Here is a 15566-nt window from a genome sequence, read left to right on the forward strand (position 1 = left end):
GTGACATTGGCAACATACATCTTCATACTGTACTACTGAGTATTGTACAGCAGGAGGCAGTATTGCAACCAGTTGCCGATTTCGTAGTAGAAGAAGGAGCAAAACAAAACAAGAAAATGCACTTCCGGGCCCCGGGGTCTGCTGACTTTACGATTTAAATTTATGTATGACACTGGCGTAGTTGATGATTCTCATGCGGTTTATAAAGTATATGTAATTTATTCATAAACATGGAGCAGTCTGTCAACGCAGACATTATTCAAGAAATACATACGAACAGTGAGTAGGAATTCTTCCTCAGTAATATATTTTCATTGTAAATATAGAATACTGTAATGTTGTTATGAATGTATTCTTTACAGGTCGTTGTAGACAATGGCGTAATTGGGTCGGATTTTGGTGAGTGTCATTTCAAATAATTGAATAGGAATCAAGTGTGGTTATGTGTTGTACTGAACATGAAAACTATTTGTAGTGTTTATTACAACTAGTAAAATGCAAATGACCAAAGGAACAAGTTCCAGGGGAATATGTGTTGTCTACCTTATTAATGTTTGGTGGCTTCTGTCTTGTTAGTCGTTGTTTGTCTAAGTGTTATTTACCCTTGCTCTTCTCAGGTTACTTGGACTGTGCAACAATTTTGCATATGTGGTCATGCTTAGTGCTGCTGAAGATATCCTTCAAAAACAAGAGACCCACAATGGCACGGTGTATGTAAGTACACCTTTATAACATACTTGTTGTGCCTGCAAAGTGACTGCTGCACCAGATGGAACCTCTTAATCAATGAGATATCAATCATCAGCAACACAGTATTAGAATTTCACTCTGCTTATGATAGTTGGGGTGAAAAATGGCACCTTTTGCACCATATTCAACAATGTTCTGCTCATGAAAAAAGAATTGTAAAAAAAATAGTATCTTTTTCTTTACAGAACTCCTCTTTAACAATATTGGAAGGTGAAGATGTGAAGGCTGCCAACAGCAGCCGCTATGATTGCAATCCTGTCTCAACTGCTGTAAGCGCCATTCATTTATTGAACAGCACACACTGCACACTATATATACAGTGAAGAAAATAAGTATTTGAACACCCTGCTATTTTGCTATTTCTCCCACTTAGAAATCATGGAGGGGTCTGAAATTTTCATCGTAGGTGCATGTCCACTGTGAGAGAGATAAACTAAAAAGAAAAATCCAGAAATCACAATGCATGATTTTTTAACAATTTATTTGTGTGATACAGCTGCAAATAAGTATTTGAACACCTGTGTATCATCTAGAATTCTGACCCTGAAAGACCTGTTAGTCTGCCCATTAGAAGTCCACCTGCACTCCATGTATCATCCTGAATCAGATGCACCTGTTTGAGGTCGTTAGCTGCATAAAGACACCTGTCCACCCCATACAATCAGTAAGACTTTAACTTGTAACATGGCGAAGACCAAAGAGCTGTCCAAAGACACCAGAGACAAAATTGTACACCTCCACAAGGCTGGAAAGGGCTACGGAGCAATTACCAAGCAGCTTGGTGAAAAAAGGTCCACTGTTGGAGCTATCATTAGAAAATGGAAGAAGCTAAACATGACGGTCAATCTCAATCGGAGTGGAGCCCCATGCAAGATATCACCTCGTGGGGTCTCAATGATTCTAAGAAAGGTGAGGAATCAGCCCAGAACTACACGACAGGACTTGGTCAATGACCTGAAAAGAGCTGGGACCACCGTTTCCAAGGTTACTGTAGGTAATACACTAAGACGTCATGATGTGAAATCATGCATGGCACGAAAGGTTCCCCTGCTTAAACCAGCACATGTCAAGGCCCGTCTTAAGTTTGCATATGACCATTTGGATGATACAGAGGAGTCATGGGAGAAAGTTTTATGGTCAGATGAGACCAAAATAGAACTTTTTGGTCATAATTCCAATAAGCGTGTTTGGAGGAAGAAGAATGAAGAGTACAATCCGAAGAACACCATCCCTACTGTGAAGCATGGGGGTGGTAGCATCATGCTTTGGGGGTGTTTTTCTGCACATGGGACAGGACGAGTGCACTGCATTAAAGAGAGGATGACTGGGGCCGTGTATTGTGAGATTTTGGGGAACAACCTCCTTCCCTCTGTCAGAGCATTGAAGATGGGTCGTGGCTGGGTCTTCCAACACGACAACGACCCGAAGCACACAGCCAGGAAAACCAAGGAGTGGCTCCGTAAGAAGCATATCAAGGTTCTAGCATGGCCCAGCCAGTCTCCAGACCTGAACCCAATCGAAAATCTTTGGAGGGAGCTCAAACTCCGTGTTTCTCAGCGACAGCCCAGAAACCTGACTGATCTAGAGAAGATCTGTGTGGAGGAGTGGGCCAAGATCCCTCCTGCAGTGTGTGCAAACCTGGTGAAAAACTACAGGAAACGTTTGACCTCTGTAATAGCAAACAAAGGCTACTGTACCAAATATTAACATTCATTTTCTCAGGTGTTCAAATACTTATTAGCAGCTGTATCACACAAATAAATTGTTAAAAAATCATGCATTGTGATTTCTGGATTTTTCTTTTTAGTTTATCTCTCTCACAGTGGACATGCACCTACGATGAAAATTTCAGACCCCTCCATGATTTCTAAGTGGGAGAAATAGCAAAATAGCAGGGTGTTCAAATACTTATTTTCTTCACTGTATACTCTATGAGTCAGTTACTTTCATATTTTTGCCATTTGCTGGTGGCTTGAGCCCTTAATATTTCGGATGCCCCATCTGACAAAGCACCATCCGTATTCAGAATATAAAGGGCTCAAGCCAAAAACCAGTATGCCGATCAAAAAGATCCGCTGTGGCGACTCCGTAATCAGGAAAAAGCCAAAAAAAACAAACTATAGTAGGTAGTTGTGGAACATCACTCCCATGACAAGTGGGGATATTCTGTAATGTAAAATAATACTTTGTCATCTTTCTTTTCACATTTGTGTTTAAAATGAGGGATCAAAAATGATTAATGTTATATATGTATGTGTATCAGTAATAATAATAATCTGATTCCATTCCTTTTGTCCTCAGGCTGTGCTTTTAGCTGACATCCTTCCAACCCTCATCATCAAGTTGTCTGCTCCTCTGCTCGTCCACCAAGTGCCTTATGGGTAATGAAGTCATCACTACCCCTGCAATGGATGATTCACTAGTAGAATCATATATAGCGCAGTATACATCCTAAATGTTATGTTCCTTGGCCCCCACCATCCATGCATGTCGTTATGTCATGTAACGTATGTCAAATATGCGGCCATATTAGTGTCCAGCGTGTCAGGTGACATTTTATTGTTAGGTCTTATGTTTGTTTGCACCACTTTGTCACCCTGTGCGTGTGGTCCTGGAATGTAATCCCTATGAGAAACAGACATGTACTTCCTATACTTGCTATATACGCCATCTTCCAGTAACACTAAATGGGAGCTAAAGTATTGTCTGATGTGAGTGTGTGCCTAAATACACAATGTGTATTTTTTTCCAGAGTTCGAGTGTTATTGTGTGTGGTCATGGCTGCAGGAAGCTTCCTCATCGTGTCCTTCTCTTCAAGTGTGTGGATGAGCATTGTTGGTAAGAACTTTGATATGATATATATATCATCTAGTAATTATATTTGTCGGACTGACTGGCATATTTATTGATGTATTTAACAAGTGAGTCGTTAGGGCTGGGTCTGAACTATACGGTACTGCTGATATTGTGACCTACAAAAGGATGCAAACGCCTGTAATGTCGTAGATGCATGGTGTAGATTTTCTTTCTATCCACTTTAGGCGTGATCTTTGCCAGTGCCAGCGCAGGATTTGGAGAATTATCTTTCCTTTCTCTCACCGTCTTCTATAGCAGGTATGTTTCCCTGTACATACTCTATGTTTAAGTACACAAATACATGATATATATCAGGATATGAAGTGATATGGGTTTTTTAACTTTACTTTCCTGCCTGTCGAAGGGACGTACTCGGGGGCTGGGGCTCGGGAACGGGTGGGGCCGGTGTTGCAGGGGCCCTCCTTTACGCCGGTCTCACTCAAGTCGGCCTTTCACCCCAACATACGCTTGTCATCATGCTGACAGTCCCGTGCGCTATGCTCATCAGGTAAGTGACAGTCATGCCGAAAATCAGCTCCTTGGTGGGGGGCTGTCAAGGTGTTAGTGATGGTTTCCACTTCAGCATTCTCCGCTCATTTCCCCTCCTCTGCTTGCTCTTCAAACCAACTGTTAGCTATTTTTTCCTGTTGGTTCCACCGCCGTCGTTCCCTCAGTGGAAGCGGAGAGAGATGGATGAACCGGTGGCTTCAGATGAGAGGCAGCGGCTGATGGATGAATGCCATGAAGAGCAGGAAGCATGTGGCCGAGGTAGCAACGCAACAGCCAACATTTATTTCAATATGGTGGCATGATTACACAGCATGCCTTATTAAATCAACTGGACCTTACTTCATTGCCTTGCCTAAGCCGGTCATTTTATTCTTCCCAGCCTGTTTCTATGTTTATGTTTCAGCAGAGAGCAGATATGTTCCTCTCACACTTCAAGACAAGTTCCATATCATTAAAGTAAGTAAGTGCAATATTTCACAGAAGCATCAAAGTCAGACTCCTTATCTTTCTACTGGTCTGCAGGACTTGATGCCGTTCATCTGTCCTTTGGGATTGGTCTACTACGCTGAATACTTCATCAACCAGGGCTTGGTGAGTCGCTGTACTTCATTTCCAACCTAGTCATCAAAAAGGAAACGCTGGGAAGCTTGATGAGTCATCTTGACACGAACCTCCAATTCACACCAGATACGTATCGCGTACATCACGTCCACGTACATAGATTTAAAACGCTCAGTTCATATGAGAGGTAAGGTATAACTTGTATTGGAGCTAAATGTGACCCAAAACCCAAAATTAACTTTCACACACGTTTAGATGCCTCGCTACACACCACTTTAAGCAAAGTAACATTCATTCATTCATTCATTTTCTACCGCTTATCCTCACGAGGGTCGCGGGGGTACTGGAGCCTATCCCAGCTGCCTTCAGGCGAGAGGCGTAGTACACCCTGGACTGGTGGCCAGCCAATCACAGGGCACATATAGACAAACAACCATTCACACTCACATTCATACCTATGGACAATTTGGAGTCGCTAATTAACCTAGCATGTTTTTGGAATGTGGGAGGAAACCGGAGTACCCGGAGGAAACCCACGCATGCACGGGGAGAACATGCAAACTCCACACAGAGATGGCCCAGGGTGGAATTGAACTTGGATCTCCTAGCTGCAAAAGCCTGTGTGCTAACCACTCATCCACCATGCCGCCGCAAAGCAAAGTGACATTTCCATACTTAATGTTTGAATGTTCATAGTTGGTGTTAATAATAATAATAGGAAATAATAATAATAATGTTTCTACTTCCCCAGATGGAGCTCCTCTACTTCCCTAACTTTTTCCTCAGCCATGCGGAGCAGTATCGCTGGTTAGTACATTGCAAGCAAATACTACCGCACTTTTATGATTGTTTTTTTGTTCTTTGGAAGTCAGTAACTTTAAAACGTCAACAGGCGATGAAATCTTTCTCTGACTTAAGTTTAAACCTGCTGAGTCAGCGAGTCTGAATATTATCATTCATGCATGTTATTATACTGCCAGGCCATGGATTGATGGATTGATTGACAGTTTAGGTTGTCTTTGAAGATATTTGTCCTCTCATCCAAGCAGGCTTCATCTCTGCGATATAGAAATGGAATATTTTGGTAGCTAGCCCCCCTAGCGACCACAATACTACTGTCAATTTTTGACTAATACTACATCATCTTACCACGAAACAGACATCATTTGTTGGTTCATTTGTGGAAAACGGTGATATAGCAGGTGATGGTTGTATTAATTTATATATGAGTTAGAGAAGCGTCTGATATTTTGCATGTCTTTGTGCGTAGGTATCAGACCTTGTATCAGGTGGGCGTGTTTGTCTCTCGATCCTCCCTATGTTGCGTGAAGATCAGGAAACTGTGGGGCCTTGCTGGGCTGCAGGTGAGCTATCATGGGAAAATACACAGTGGAAGACTGCTTAGCACGGCTGCGTCTGGCTTCATGCCTGACCTCCGTGTGTGTGTTATTCCTGTTCTTGTGTGGGTTTGCTTCCATTCAGTTTTTCTCCATCACATGAGGTGTTTTCCATTTCGAATCCTGCTGTCGTTGGTAGAAGAGTTGATGTTTGTGCTTTTGATTGTGATTCCCAAACTGTAGCAACCCATGAAGTCATGCTTTCCTTCCACAGGTGGTGAATGCACTGCTGCTTCTGTTGGCCGTCCGCTACTACTTCCTGCCCAGTGCCTGGCTGGTCTTCCCTATCATCTTCTACGAAGGTCTGCTGGGTGGAGCGGCATACGTCAACACCTTCTACTTCATTAGTAAAGAGGTTTGACTTTCTTATTTTGTTGACTTTTCTAGCGGAGTTAAGCAGCAACACACTAAGGGGAAGTTGTCACCACAAAGCCAAGGTCTGGAAGGCCCCCTGATGGGAGAACTTGGTTAGGATGTTTACAAGAGACTCAGAAAGCACCAAGCTTCCAGACCTGCTATGGACTGCAAAATCCTGGAAAGTTTGTCACCAATAGGATGTTTTTTTTCCCTCCTATACAAAAACCATCTCCACGGGTTGGTGTGAAAAATGTAGAAGTAGCCCCCACATCCTGTTGATTGTTCAGTATGATGATCGTGCTCTAGTAAAATGAAAAGTATGAATGTATTTTAGCTATGCATTTTTTCATTAGGAAATGTCAAAGGTCAGAGTGCTACAAATGGGCCAATGTGGATCATGCTGCAGCCGTGTTGATGACGCTGATGGATTTCTTTCTTTTGTAGACTGAGGACAGACAGAGGGAATTTGCCATGGCTGCAGCCAGCGTAGGAGACAGCTTGGGCATCGCCTTGGCGGGGGTCACTGCTTTCCCTGTGCACCGATACTTCTGCTCCCTTTGAAACATTCCACGCATTCACCATCACTCATATTAATGCAATCAATGACTCATACATAGCATAGAAATATCACAGGTGACATTCCAGAGGTGAGTGAAGGCACTTGACATATCTTGCATAGTTTGCTGAGATCATCCCATCTGGGCTTATGTGTACATGATGGGAAACGCCATTCTTTTTAACGACTCAAACACTGAAGTGAATCGGGTACTCCGTTCACACGTCACAATGTGTGCACATATAAGATAACATGTAAGGAAATGCAAATGTTTAGCTAAATAAAACCAATTGAATTCAAAACAAACACCACAACCCCACATGAAAAACAAAAGAGTACATTCTCTATCTATATTTACAGTTCCACACTGGCCTAAAGCCATGGCCCGTTATTAGTCAAATTAACTATCTAGTTAACTCGCTAGCTCACTATGCTACACAATGTCGTCTACTTTGTCCTTCCAGACTTCCCGTAGACTGCGTATTAGCAATGTGTTGTAAACAAAATAATAATATGACTGTTTATTTATCTCAGTCATAGCGGTAGTAGGCCGCAGTTAGTGAACAAAATCAGAGGTGAGTCTCCTTCGGTCCTAAAGGACTTTTGAATGACATAACATTTATTATATATAATTATATCAATTTTCACCCTTTATTTTTCATACTATTATTGGTTGATAGGATAGAAACACCAGTAGTGTATAAAACAAATACATTCATCTTTATTAGGAATTGCTTTGGTTTAAAAGGAAAGTACAAAAAGGTGACTTTTGATTGGATGCATCAGACTTGCTTGGTGATCATCTTCATCATCTGCAAAGCCATCGCTCCCTGATCTGATGGAATCTGTCAGACGAGAAGAACAACTTTCATTTCAAATGCCACACAAAATGCTAGAGCAACAAAGTTAATCTTAAAGGATGTGAAAAATGATTGAAAAGTGTCCTCTTAAGCTTGCTTCATCTACGTCTCTGGTAATATATTTAGTTTATGGGATTTATTATGACGTCTCGGACCACAAATTATCATCCACCCTGTAATTATTAGCAAGTGTTGCTTACCATGTGACCTGCTTTGAGGATCCAATAGAAGGCAAAGTTCTTAAAGGACTTCACGAAAGCGCCAGTGACACCTGGAGAGGCGGGGTCATCCAAGGCCGTCCACCTCAGCTTGTTAAAACCCGGCAGCCCCGCCCACTGCAGCTTCTGCACCCACAGCTCCTGACCTGAAAGAGTCCATCCACATCACCCGTCCATGTGTGGTGCGGGAATAGCGACGCTATGAAAAAGTTACCCAGCGTGTCCACTATCAGGTCCAACTGTCCGTTGTACACAGACACGTTGACTCCGGCAGCCAGCAGCCCGTCGACCACATTGACCACGGGCCTCATAAAGTCTCCCGCCATGTAGCTGAACACCTCCTCAGCCTGACCTGCAAACACAGTCACGCTCCATATGCTGTATGACGCTCTATATGATATACTTCTACGGGATTGGATCAGTACCTCCCCAGGTGACGTTGTCAGGGATAATACCCAATTTCTCTCGTATTGCTCCGTTCATCAACTCACTGAGTGTTTGGCTTTGCAGGGGGTGGATGTGCCGCCGGGCTTGGAGGGCTGCAAGAAGGTCAGTAGATTTCAATACAATTTCATTTCTGATTGTGGTTGTTATCCTAAAAATATCACTTAACAAGAAAACTTAAAAAAACACAAATGGAAAAATAAATTTTACAAGAATGAAGTCCAAATATTAAGAAAAAAAAGTTGTAATTCAACAAGAAAAAGTAATAATTTTACAAAAAATCTTAATTTTAGTAACAGAGTTGAAATATTCATGAAAAATCTTAATTTTAAAGTAATAATATTTTAAGAAATACAAAAATTTTATTTTTTTTATGTTTCAAAAAATGTTCGGTTACAAAAATAAAGTCTAATTATGGGAAAGTCATTACGTGAAGAAAATATACATGCGCAAAGTTGGAACAGTTGGAAAATGGAAAAGTTCTATTTTTACAACAAAAACTGCAAATGTATGAGAATACTGTCATATTAAGAGGCAATATAATGTAATTTAAGTAACATGGAGTTGGAATATTAGACAAAAAATATCTTATTCTTTTAAAAAATAAAACAAAATAAAGTTGTAATTTTTGGAGAAAAAGTTATTACAAAATATTATGCAAAGAAAATTTACAGATTAAGAAAAATTAAAATTACAAAACTGAGGCGTTTTTTTCAGTATGCAGACCTCGCTTAAAAAAAAATGGCCTCTCTAAGCTGAAGACTGCAAAATGTACAAAAACATAGTGCAGTGTCACAGCACAACATCCACAATGTGTTTGTTTCCATCAACCATTAGTGCGCACACACACACACAGAGCGCGATGGAAGCATGCTTACATATAAAGTTCCTTCCTGCTGATGAGGCCAAGTGGTCATATGACTGCTGCGAGAGGATGTTGTAGAAGTTGACTCCGTTGGTGTTCTAAAGATGACACGTGTGTCATATTCCAATTGTGACAGCCACTAAGGTTCCCACTAGAAAGCCTGACTGTCTGATTTAGCGGTAGCCAACCTGCTCCACCACCGTCTCGGCCACAGACCACAGCTCTGTAGCTTTCTGGAACTGCTTTTGCTCCACAGCGTCCTTCACCGCCTCTGCCGCATCCATGACTTCCTTCAGTCCGTGATCGTCCAGCAGAGACTGCAAGCAATACGGTGCAAGGAAAGCGCTTCAGGGGAATGATCATATCATCATTTTATCATTTCTCTTGCAACTTACAGTAGCGTAAAGATATGGGCCCCATGTCATGACGGAGTCTGTGGATGAAAACACAAGGTTGAAGCTTTAAAGAGTTTGTTGGACGCACACTCTAGGTTGAAAATGCTCCTTCTTTGCTGGGAAAGATCACTCATGTAAGTCAGGGATGTCCAACATGTGGCCTCAGCATGTTCCAAAAATATCCCTTTGCAAGAAAACTCACTAAAAATAAACTTTTTTTTTTTTAAATGCAGTAAAAATATGAGAAAAATACACCCTTATGACCAAGCTGAGATTAAATATGTATGATATCTGCTTATATCATATCATCCAGGATCCATGACGATGTAAAGGTGGTGATACTGACCCACTGGTGATATCCAGGAGTCTCCAAGCGCCACACCGGCAAAGTTGCATTTGACATCCCCTCGTGCCACAGCCTAGAGGAAGAGACTCGCTTTTTCACACCTTACTCTTTCCTCCGCACGTGAAAAAGGAAATGTTGACTGACCTTAGTGAGTTGAAGGGAGATGGCGGCTGCCATCTTTCCTCCGTATGACTCGGAAAATATGTAGAAGGGTATGCTCTGTCAAAACAAAAGCAGTCGCTTGACTTGGAAAAATGAAATCAGAAGCAATACAGTAAGCAGAGCACACCGCTGAGTGAATCATGTGGCATAGCAGGGACTGGAAATCTAATTAGTCACAGTATGGAGCCCTGAGGTACACCATAAACTACAGCATGAAATCTCAGAGTAGGGCTAGCTAAGGCCTTACCTGAAACTCATCCACCTTCTCAAAGAAGTGTTTGAGGAGGATGAGCATGTCCGAAGCCACGGTGTCAATGTCGGTGGCGTAACAATCTGGCCTTTCCGTGTAGCTAAAGCCCGTCCCCACAGGGTTGTCTACGAATAAAACACTGGCTGCCTTTACCTGCAACAGCCAGCACAAAGACACACTTGATTAGGAGGAGGAAAATATCTTCCACCATGAAGTGTAAGCATCTTACCCAGCTGCTCTTTCTGGGTTGTAGGTCGACATTCAGAGGTCCAATCTCCCCAAAGTTGCCAAAGCCACTTCCCGAGCCTCCTGGTCCGCCCTACGTATAAATACACATGCTGCTCATGTTTAGCCACCATGGATAACACACGTACTGTACAGTACACCAAGTATGAAGCTGACGCCATCTTGCAAAGCCTCATATAATGTTTGTGTCCCACCTGCAGCCACATGATGAGAGGAAGTTTCTGGTATTTGAAAGACGGGTTGTCTGCGTAGTAAAGCCACCAGAACATGTGGGCCCCATCTCGGACGTCCACATAGTCCCACACTTCTCTTCCCGCCAGTGGAGACGAGGACCCTGCAAACATTTACCAGCTATTTTAACGTGAAAGGCTGTACGTATTAACGCCCGTGTTTGACTTTCTCAACTCTGCAGTGAGGAGAGACATTACATTATAAACAGTAGGTACAGTACAGTAAAAGCAAGGTCATTCACTAGCATGAAATCTGAAGTAGCAAAGTTGGGCAAGCAACTTTTGACTAGACAACTGGATGTTCACTTCTTTTAGGTACATTACACACGCTTAAAGTATTCTCACCACGCAAAAACAGACAAATGCACAACCTTTAGGTCATGAAATAAAACAAAACAGCATTTAATACATGCTCGCGTCTCCTTTTATAGTGGATTTTACCAATCCTGTCACGTAAAAAGAATGGTAATGACTATTCCGGTTAATATTACACTGTCCTACCTTTGTTGGCGACGACCATCAAAAAGAGCAAAACAAAGCCAACAGCAGATCGACCCATTTTGCGTCCACGGCTTAGAAATCACATGACATCACTCAGTCAGCTGACACCTTCTGCATCTTCTTCATGTATTTTTTAGAGGAATAGGCGCTGCTCGCTGCTGTCATCTACCTGTGACTAAATTATTGCCGAGGTATCAGCTCTGCTTGACGGTCTCCAGGGCTGTGTTTCCACGGACAGTCGTTTATTTTTTTATTGTTTATTCAACTCATAACGCTTTTAATTATTTTGTACCACAAAATTTGTATCCAGTTATAATCCAATAGTACAAAATGATGCTGCATTTTGGCATCTACGGCCTGCCGTAAATGTTTCCAAGATGGTGGTCAATTTGCGCGTGCGCAATAGCGCTAAATGTAAAATCACAACACAAGCACCAGTGAGCATGGCCGCCGCGGTACCTCCGAGCTGTAACAACCACATCCGTGTACGTTTGCACTTTGACTATCCGCCGCCAGCAGTGGCAGACTGCCGCATGTGTTGGCTACTGCTAGACTTGAACATTTGCCGAATGGTGTCCGACCTGGAGAGTATCGTCCGAGATAAGTTTGAATTGAGTCGACGCAGCATTATCAGCCTCTTTATCGACAGTTGCTATCTACCACACACGGAAAGCATTTATGTTGTTCGCGATAATGACATCATCAGGTAAGACTTTTCATAGACCCATTCATTGTCTCTTGTTGGACGCCCTACCTTTAGGTCACGTGGCTTGATTGATTCCTAACCGGTTTGTTTCCATTGTAGAGTGAAGGTGGACTCCTGGTCCAAAGTGAATGGTCATACGAGTGAACCGAGTGTCGACTCCAAAAAGAGACAGCGACCCAATGAGCCAAGTGATGGTGGAGAAAATGACACCAGTGTGCAAACAAAGAGGAAAAGGCAGTTGGAGGAGAGTGTGGACTCCAAGCAGACATCAAGCGCAGAGAGACCCAAAAAGCCCAAAAAGAAAAAGAAACAACAAAAGGCAGAAGGATATGGCCTGACAGCCGAACCAGCATCTTTTACCCCTGCAAAAAGTCACAGAGACTCTAAGATGAAGGGCGCAGCACCACGAGCAAAATGCCAGAATCCTCCTGCTTCAGATTCTAGTTGTGATGGGAGTATTGAAAATCAGAGAACCAAAACTAAACCCCCCAAAAAAACCAAAACAAGTACTGCAGTCCCCAGAGTAACCTCATGTAATCCGCCTAATAAGAAATATTTTCCCTCCCCGTCCTCATCAGACACACATGTCTCCAATGAAGACGTCGCTGTCAATCTCCAGCCTAGAAATAATGACTTAACCACTCCTCATTTAACACTCGGTCATCAATCAAAAACCAAACTGTCAAACTGTGCTAAGAATCAACACTGGACCTTCTCCCAGACTGACAGCGTCACACAGCAGCAGGATTCTTGTGACGTGGAAGAGGTGGGGGCGCTTCTCCAGCAGCCCACGCAGCAACAAAGCTTGTGTGTAAGTAATCAAATAGCACTGCGGCATCTTGCTACTGTATCTCTGTAGTACTGTCATGGTGCTCACATCTTTGCCAACTCCCTTCAATGTCATATTCCTATGTGTGTAGAACGGAGCTGAAAGTACGCCACCAGATTACAGCATCATGCCCCTTCTCGCTGCCCCCCCACAAGTGGGACAGAAGATCGCCTTTAAAGTAAGACCGGTGTTGTTTTTTTTTCTTTATTACAGCTTCATAATTTCTAACTTAGATTAGGGTTGGAACGTGTAGCTGGATGTTGTTAGGAGGATGATGATGAATAGGACGAGGTCCATCATCAATTTCCTCATTGCAAAAACAAAACAGGCTGAACCGCACCAAAACAACATCAGCAAACTGTACAGTTGTCCCTGCATGTACACACACACACATAGTATCCTTGAGCATGTTAAAGGACCTTCTCCTCAGAAAGCGACTGTACTGTATTATTGGATTTTATGACTTGGCATTACCGTATTTTATAAGTAGCACTTTTTTGTCATAGGTTGGTTGTTACTGCGACTTATACTCCAGAGCGACTTATAAATGAAAAAACTATGTTACATGTTATGTTACATAAACTCTGGACACCTTTTCTGTTTGTTTATTTTTTTGTGTAGCTGAATAACCATTGTGTTAGCATATCTTACACCTATTCAGCCTTGCCTTCCAAGAGCACATAATGTCTGTTTTGGTCATAAAATGAATTACCCGCAATAAATGCGGCTTATACTCCAGTGCGACTTATGTATGTTTTTTTTATACCTAATTATGCATTTTTGGCCTTATGCGACTTATACTCCAGAGCGACTTATAGTCCAGAAAATATGGTGATTTCACAGTACAGGTACATGATAATAAATAAGTCACACAACACAGATATATAAAACACTAAATACAAGAATTTCATGAAATGAGAATGAAAAAACAACACCACCAAAGCCCTAGACACCTTTTATGTATGAGTATGAGTTGATCATGTTGTTGATATGAATGGCTTAGTCCAAACGTTTGTGTTCGCAGCTGCTGGAGCTGACTGAAAATTACACGCCAGAGGTGTCGGATTATAAGGTGAGCACATGTTCCACTGGAAGTGATATTATTTCATTCATTATGTATAACATTTGAGCTCATCCCGGAGCCATGTGTTGAATGTGCTGTCTGTTTCAGGAGGGTAAGATTGTCAGCTACGACCCCACGAGCAAACAGATTGAGCTGGAACTTCTCTCTGTCGCACAAGGTAGCTCTCTCTCCTCACATACACATACGGCTTTCTACAGACGCTGTTTAACATTATTAGCAGCCTAACACACCTATAGTGCACTCCTATTACCCAATATAGTAGACACAATAAGAGAAAATAAGACATAATAGAGCTCTTTTTGTACTTCCTGTTCTGTACGGTACTTCCTGTGGTGGCTATTATCTCATCAGTGTAACATTACTGACACCTAGTGACCAGTTATCGAATTCTCACATCAGGGAGTATAAAATAAGTAAGTTCGAGAATGAGCAGGGGATTAAACAGTTTTGAAGATGGATCTAATGTATTTGTAGTTTCAGCTGAGAGAAGCAAAGGAAGCAGTATTTTAATTTAATAAATTTAATTTAATACATTTTTGGAATGTTATGTTTCTTCCCTAGCCCCTTCAGAGCCTGGGAAATTTGACTTGGTCTACCAGAACCCGGATGGTTCAGAAATTGTGGAGTATGCTGTGTCCAGAGATTCCTGGGTAATAAATACTGTCCAGAAGTGTCAATATAAACGTGAAAACAGCCTTGTTCTGTCCTCCTCCTGTAAAGCTGCAGACGGTAAAGCATCTTTTTACTTTCTGCACACAGGTCAAAGAGCGATGGGACTCCCTGCTGGAACCAAGGCTTATTATTTAACATTTGTGTGTTTTCAATCAGGTTTTACTGAAATGACTATACAGGGGTCCGCTTCTCACTGTCTTGTAACAGCACACCGAATCCATGACCCCTCTAGCATCCGTTAGCGTTCCATCATTTTTCTCCTGCCGTTCCATGGTGATGGCTTTCCTTTTCTTTGGCGCACTGCCGCTTGGAAGATATCACAAAGTGTAAAAAGCCAACAAACAAGCCATGTTATTCTTCCCTGGCGTTGCTGAGCGGGCGCATGCGGCATTCATTAAATTTATTGGAGCGTGTTTATTACCATGAAAGTTAACACTGTAAACCAAGGACCACCTGGACTACATATTTAAATAGGAACACGCCCAGTCCAGGTTGTCCCCCCCACCTCTCACCCAAAGACAGCTGGGATAGGCTCCAGCTTACCTATTGCGCGATACAAAATGATTGAATGGATGGATAAATGCTATGCTGGCTCCGACTATTCGCTTTTTTTTTAATATAATGACCACCTTTTCTTTTTAATGTGCATCATGTTGGACAGTGTTTTACTTCCCAAGTGGCACATCATGTTTTTATGTTTTGTACACACAATGCAGAATATTTTTCTAATAAAACGTGCAGTCTGTTTTTTATCAGTGGAGAATAAAGATG

At 42.1% G+C, this 15566-nt stretch overlaps 3 protein-coding genes across 5 annotated transcripts; 2 read left to right on the forward strand and 1 right to left on the reverse strand.

The window, feature by feature from the left end:
- Window positions 1-86: 86 nt before the first annotated feature.
- Window positions 87-10202, forward strand: cln3 (CLN3 lysosomal/endosomal transmembrane protein, battenin). Of its 3 annotated transcripts, XR_013629980.1 has the most exons (17): window positions 87-279; window positions 363-399; window positions 618-714; window positions 936-1019; window positions 3052-3131; window positions 3503-3588; window positions 3792-3864; window positions 3971-4114; window positions 4241-4374; window positions 4520-4572; window positions 4639-4707; window positions 5429-5484; window positions 5948-6041; window positions 6289-6429; window positions 6876-8498; window positions 8576-8614; window positions 10083-10202. XR_013629980.1 is itself a non-coding variant. In XM_058049925.2 (15 exons), exons 1-15 carry the CDS (start codon window positions 231-233, stop codon window positions 6990-6992), a joined length of 1314 nt encoding a protein of 437 aa, XP_057905908.2. In that variant the 5' UTR covers window positions 87-230; the 3' UTR covers window positions 6993-8550. The 3 variants fall into 3 exon arrangements, 2 of the variants coding, with proteins under 2 accessions (XP_057905908.2, XP_078653329.1); XM_058049925.2 differs by lacking the exons at window positions 8576-8614; window positions 10083-10202 and having other exon boundaries at window positions 6876-8550; XM_078797203.1 differs by lacking the exons at window positions 6876-8498; window positions 8576-8614; window positions 10083-10202 and adding an exon at window positions 6462-6701 and having other exon boundaries at window positions 6289-6376.
- On the reverse strand, window positions 7499-11664 carry scpep1 (serine carboxypeptidase 1). Its single transcript, XM_058049923.2, has 13 exons — window positions 11505-11664; window positions 10968-11107; window positions 10757-10846; window positions 10525-10680; window positions 10260-10334; window positions 10116-10188; window positions 9770-9807; window positions 9563-9691; window positions 9388-9472; window positions 8491-8604; window positions 8280-8417; window positions 8048-8211; window positions 7499-7832 (listed from the first exon to the last, which is right to left on the reverse strand). Exons 1-13 carry the CDS (start codon window positions 11560-11562, stop codon window positions 7770-7772), a joined length of 1323 nt encoding a protein of 440 aa, XP_057905906.2. The 5' UTR covers window positions 11563-11664; the 3' UTR covers window positions 7499-7769.
- Window positions 11665-11871: 207 nt separating this feature from the next.
- coil (coilin p80) lies at window positions 11872-15524 on the forward strand. Its single transcript, XM_058049922.2, has 7 exons — window positions 11872-12210; window positions 12310-13021; window positions 13131-13217; window positions 14064-14111; window positions 14211-14280; window positions 14685-14773; window positions 14883-15524. Exons 1-7 carry the CDS (start codon window positions 11882-11884, stop codon window positions 14928-14930), a joined length of 1383 nt encoding a protein of 460 aa, XP_057905905.2. The 5' UTR covers window positions 11872-11881; the 3' UTR covers window positions 14931-15524.
- The last annotated feature ends 42 nt before the right edge of the window (window positions 15525-15566 follow it).

Source organism: Doryrhamphus excisus, linkage group LG16 (assembly GCF_037039965.1).
Source record: "Doryrhamphus excisus strain RoL-2023G ecotype Guam linkage group LG16, RoL_Dexc_Guam_v1.1, whole genome shotgun sequence".
NCBI lineage: Eukaryota > Metazoa > Chordata > Actinopteri > Syngnathiformes > Syngnathidae > Doryrhamphus > Doryrhamphus excisus.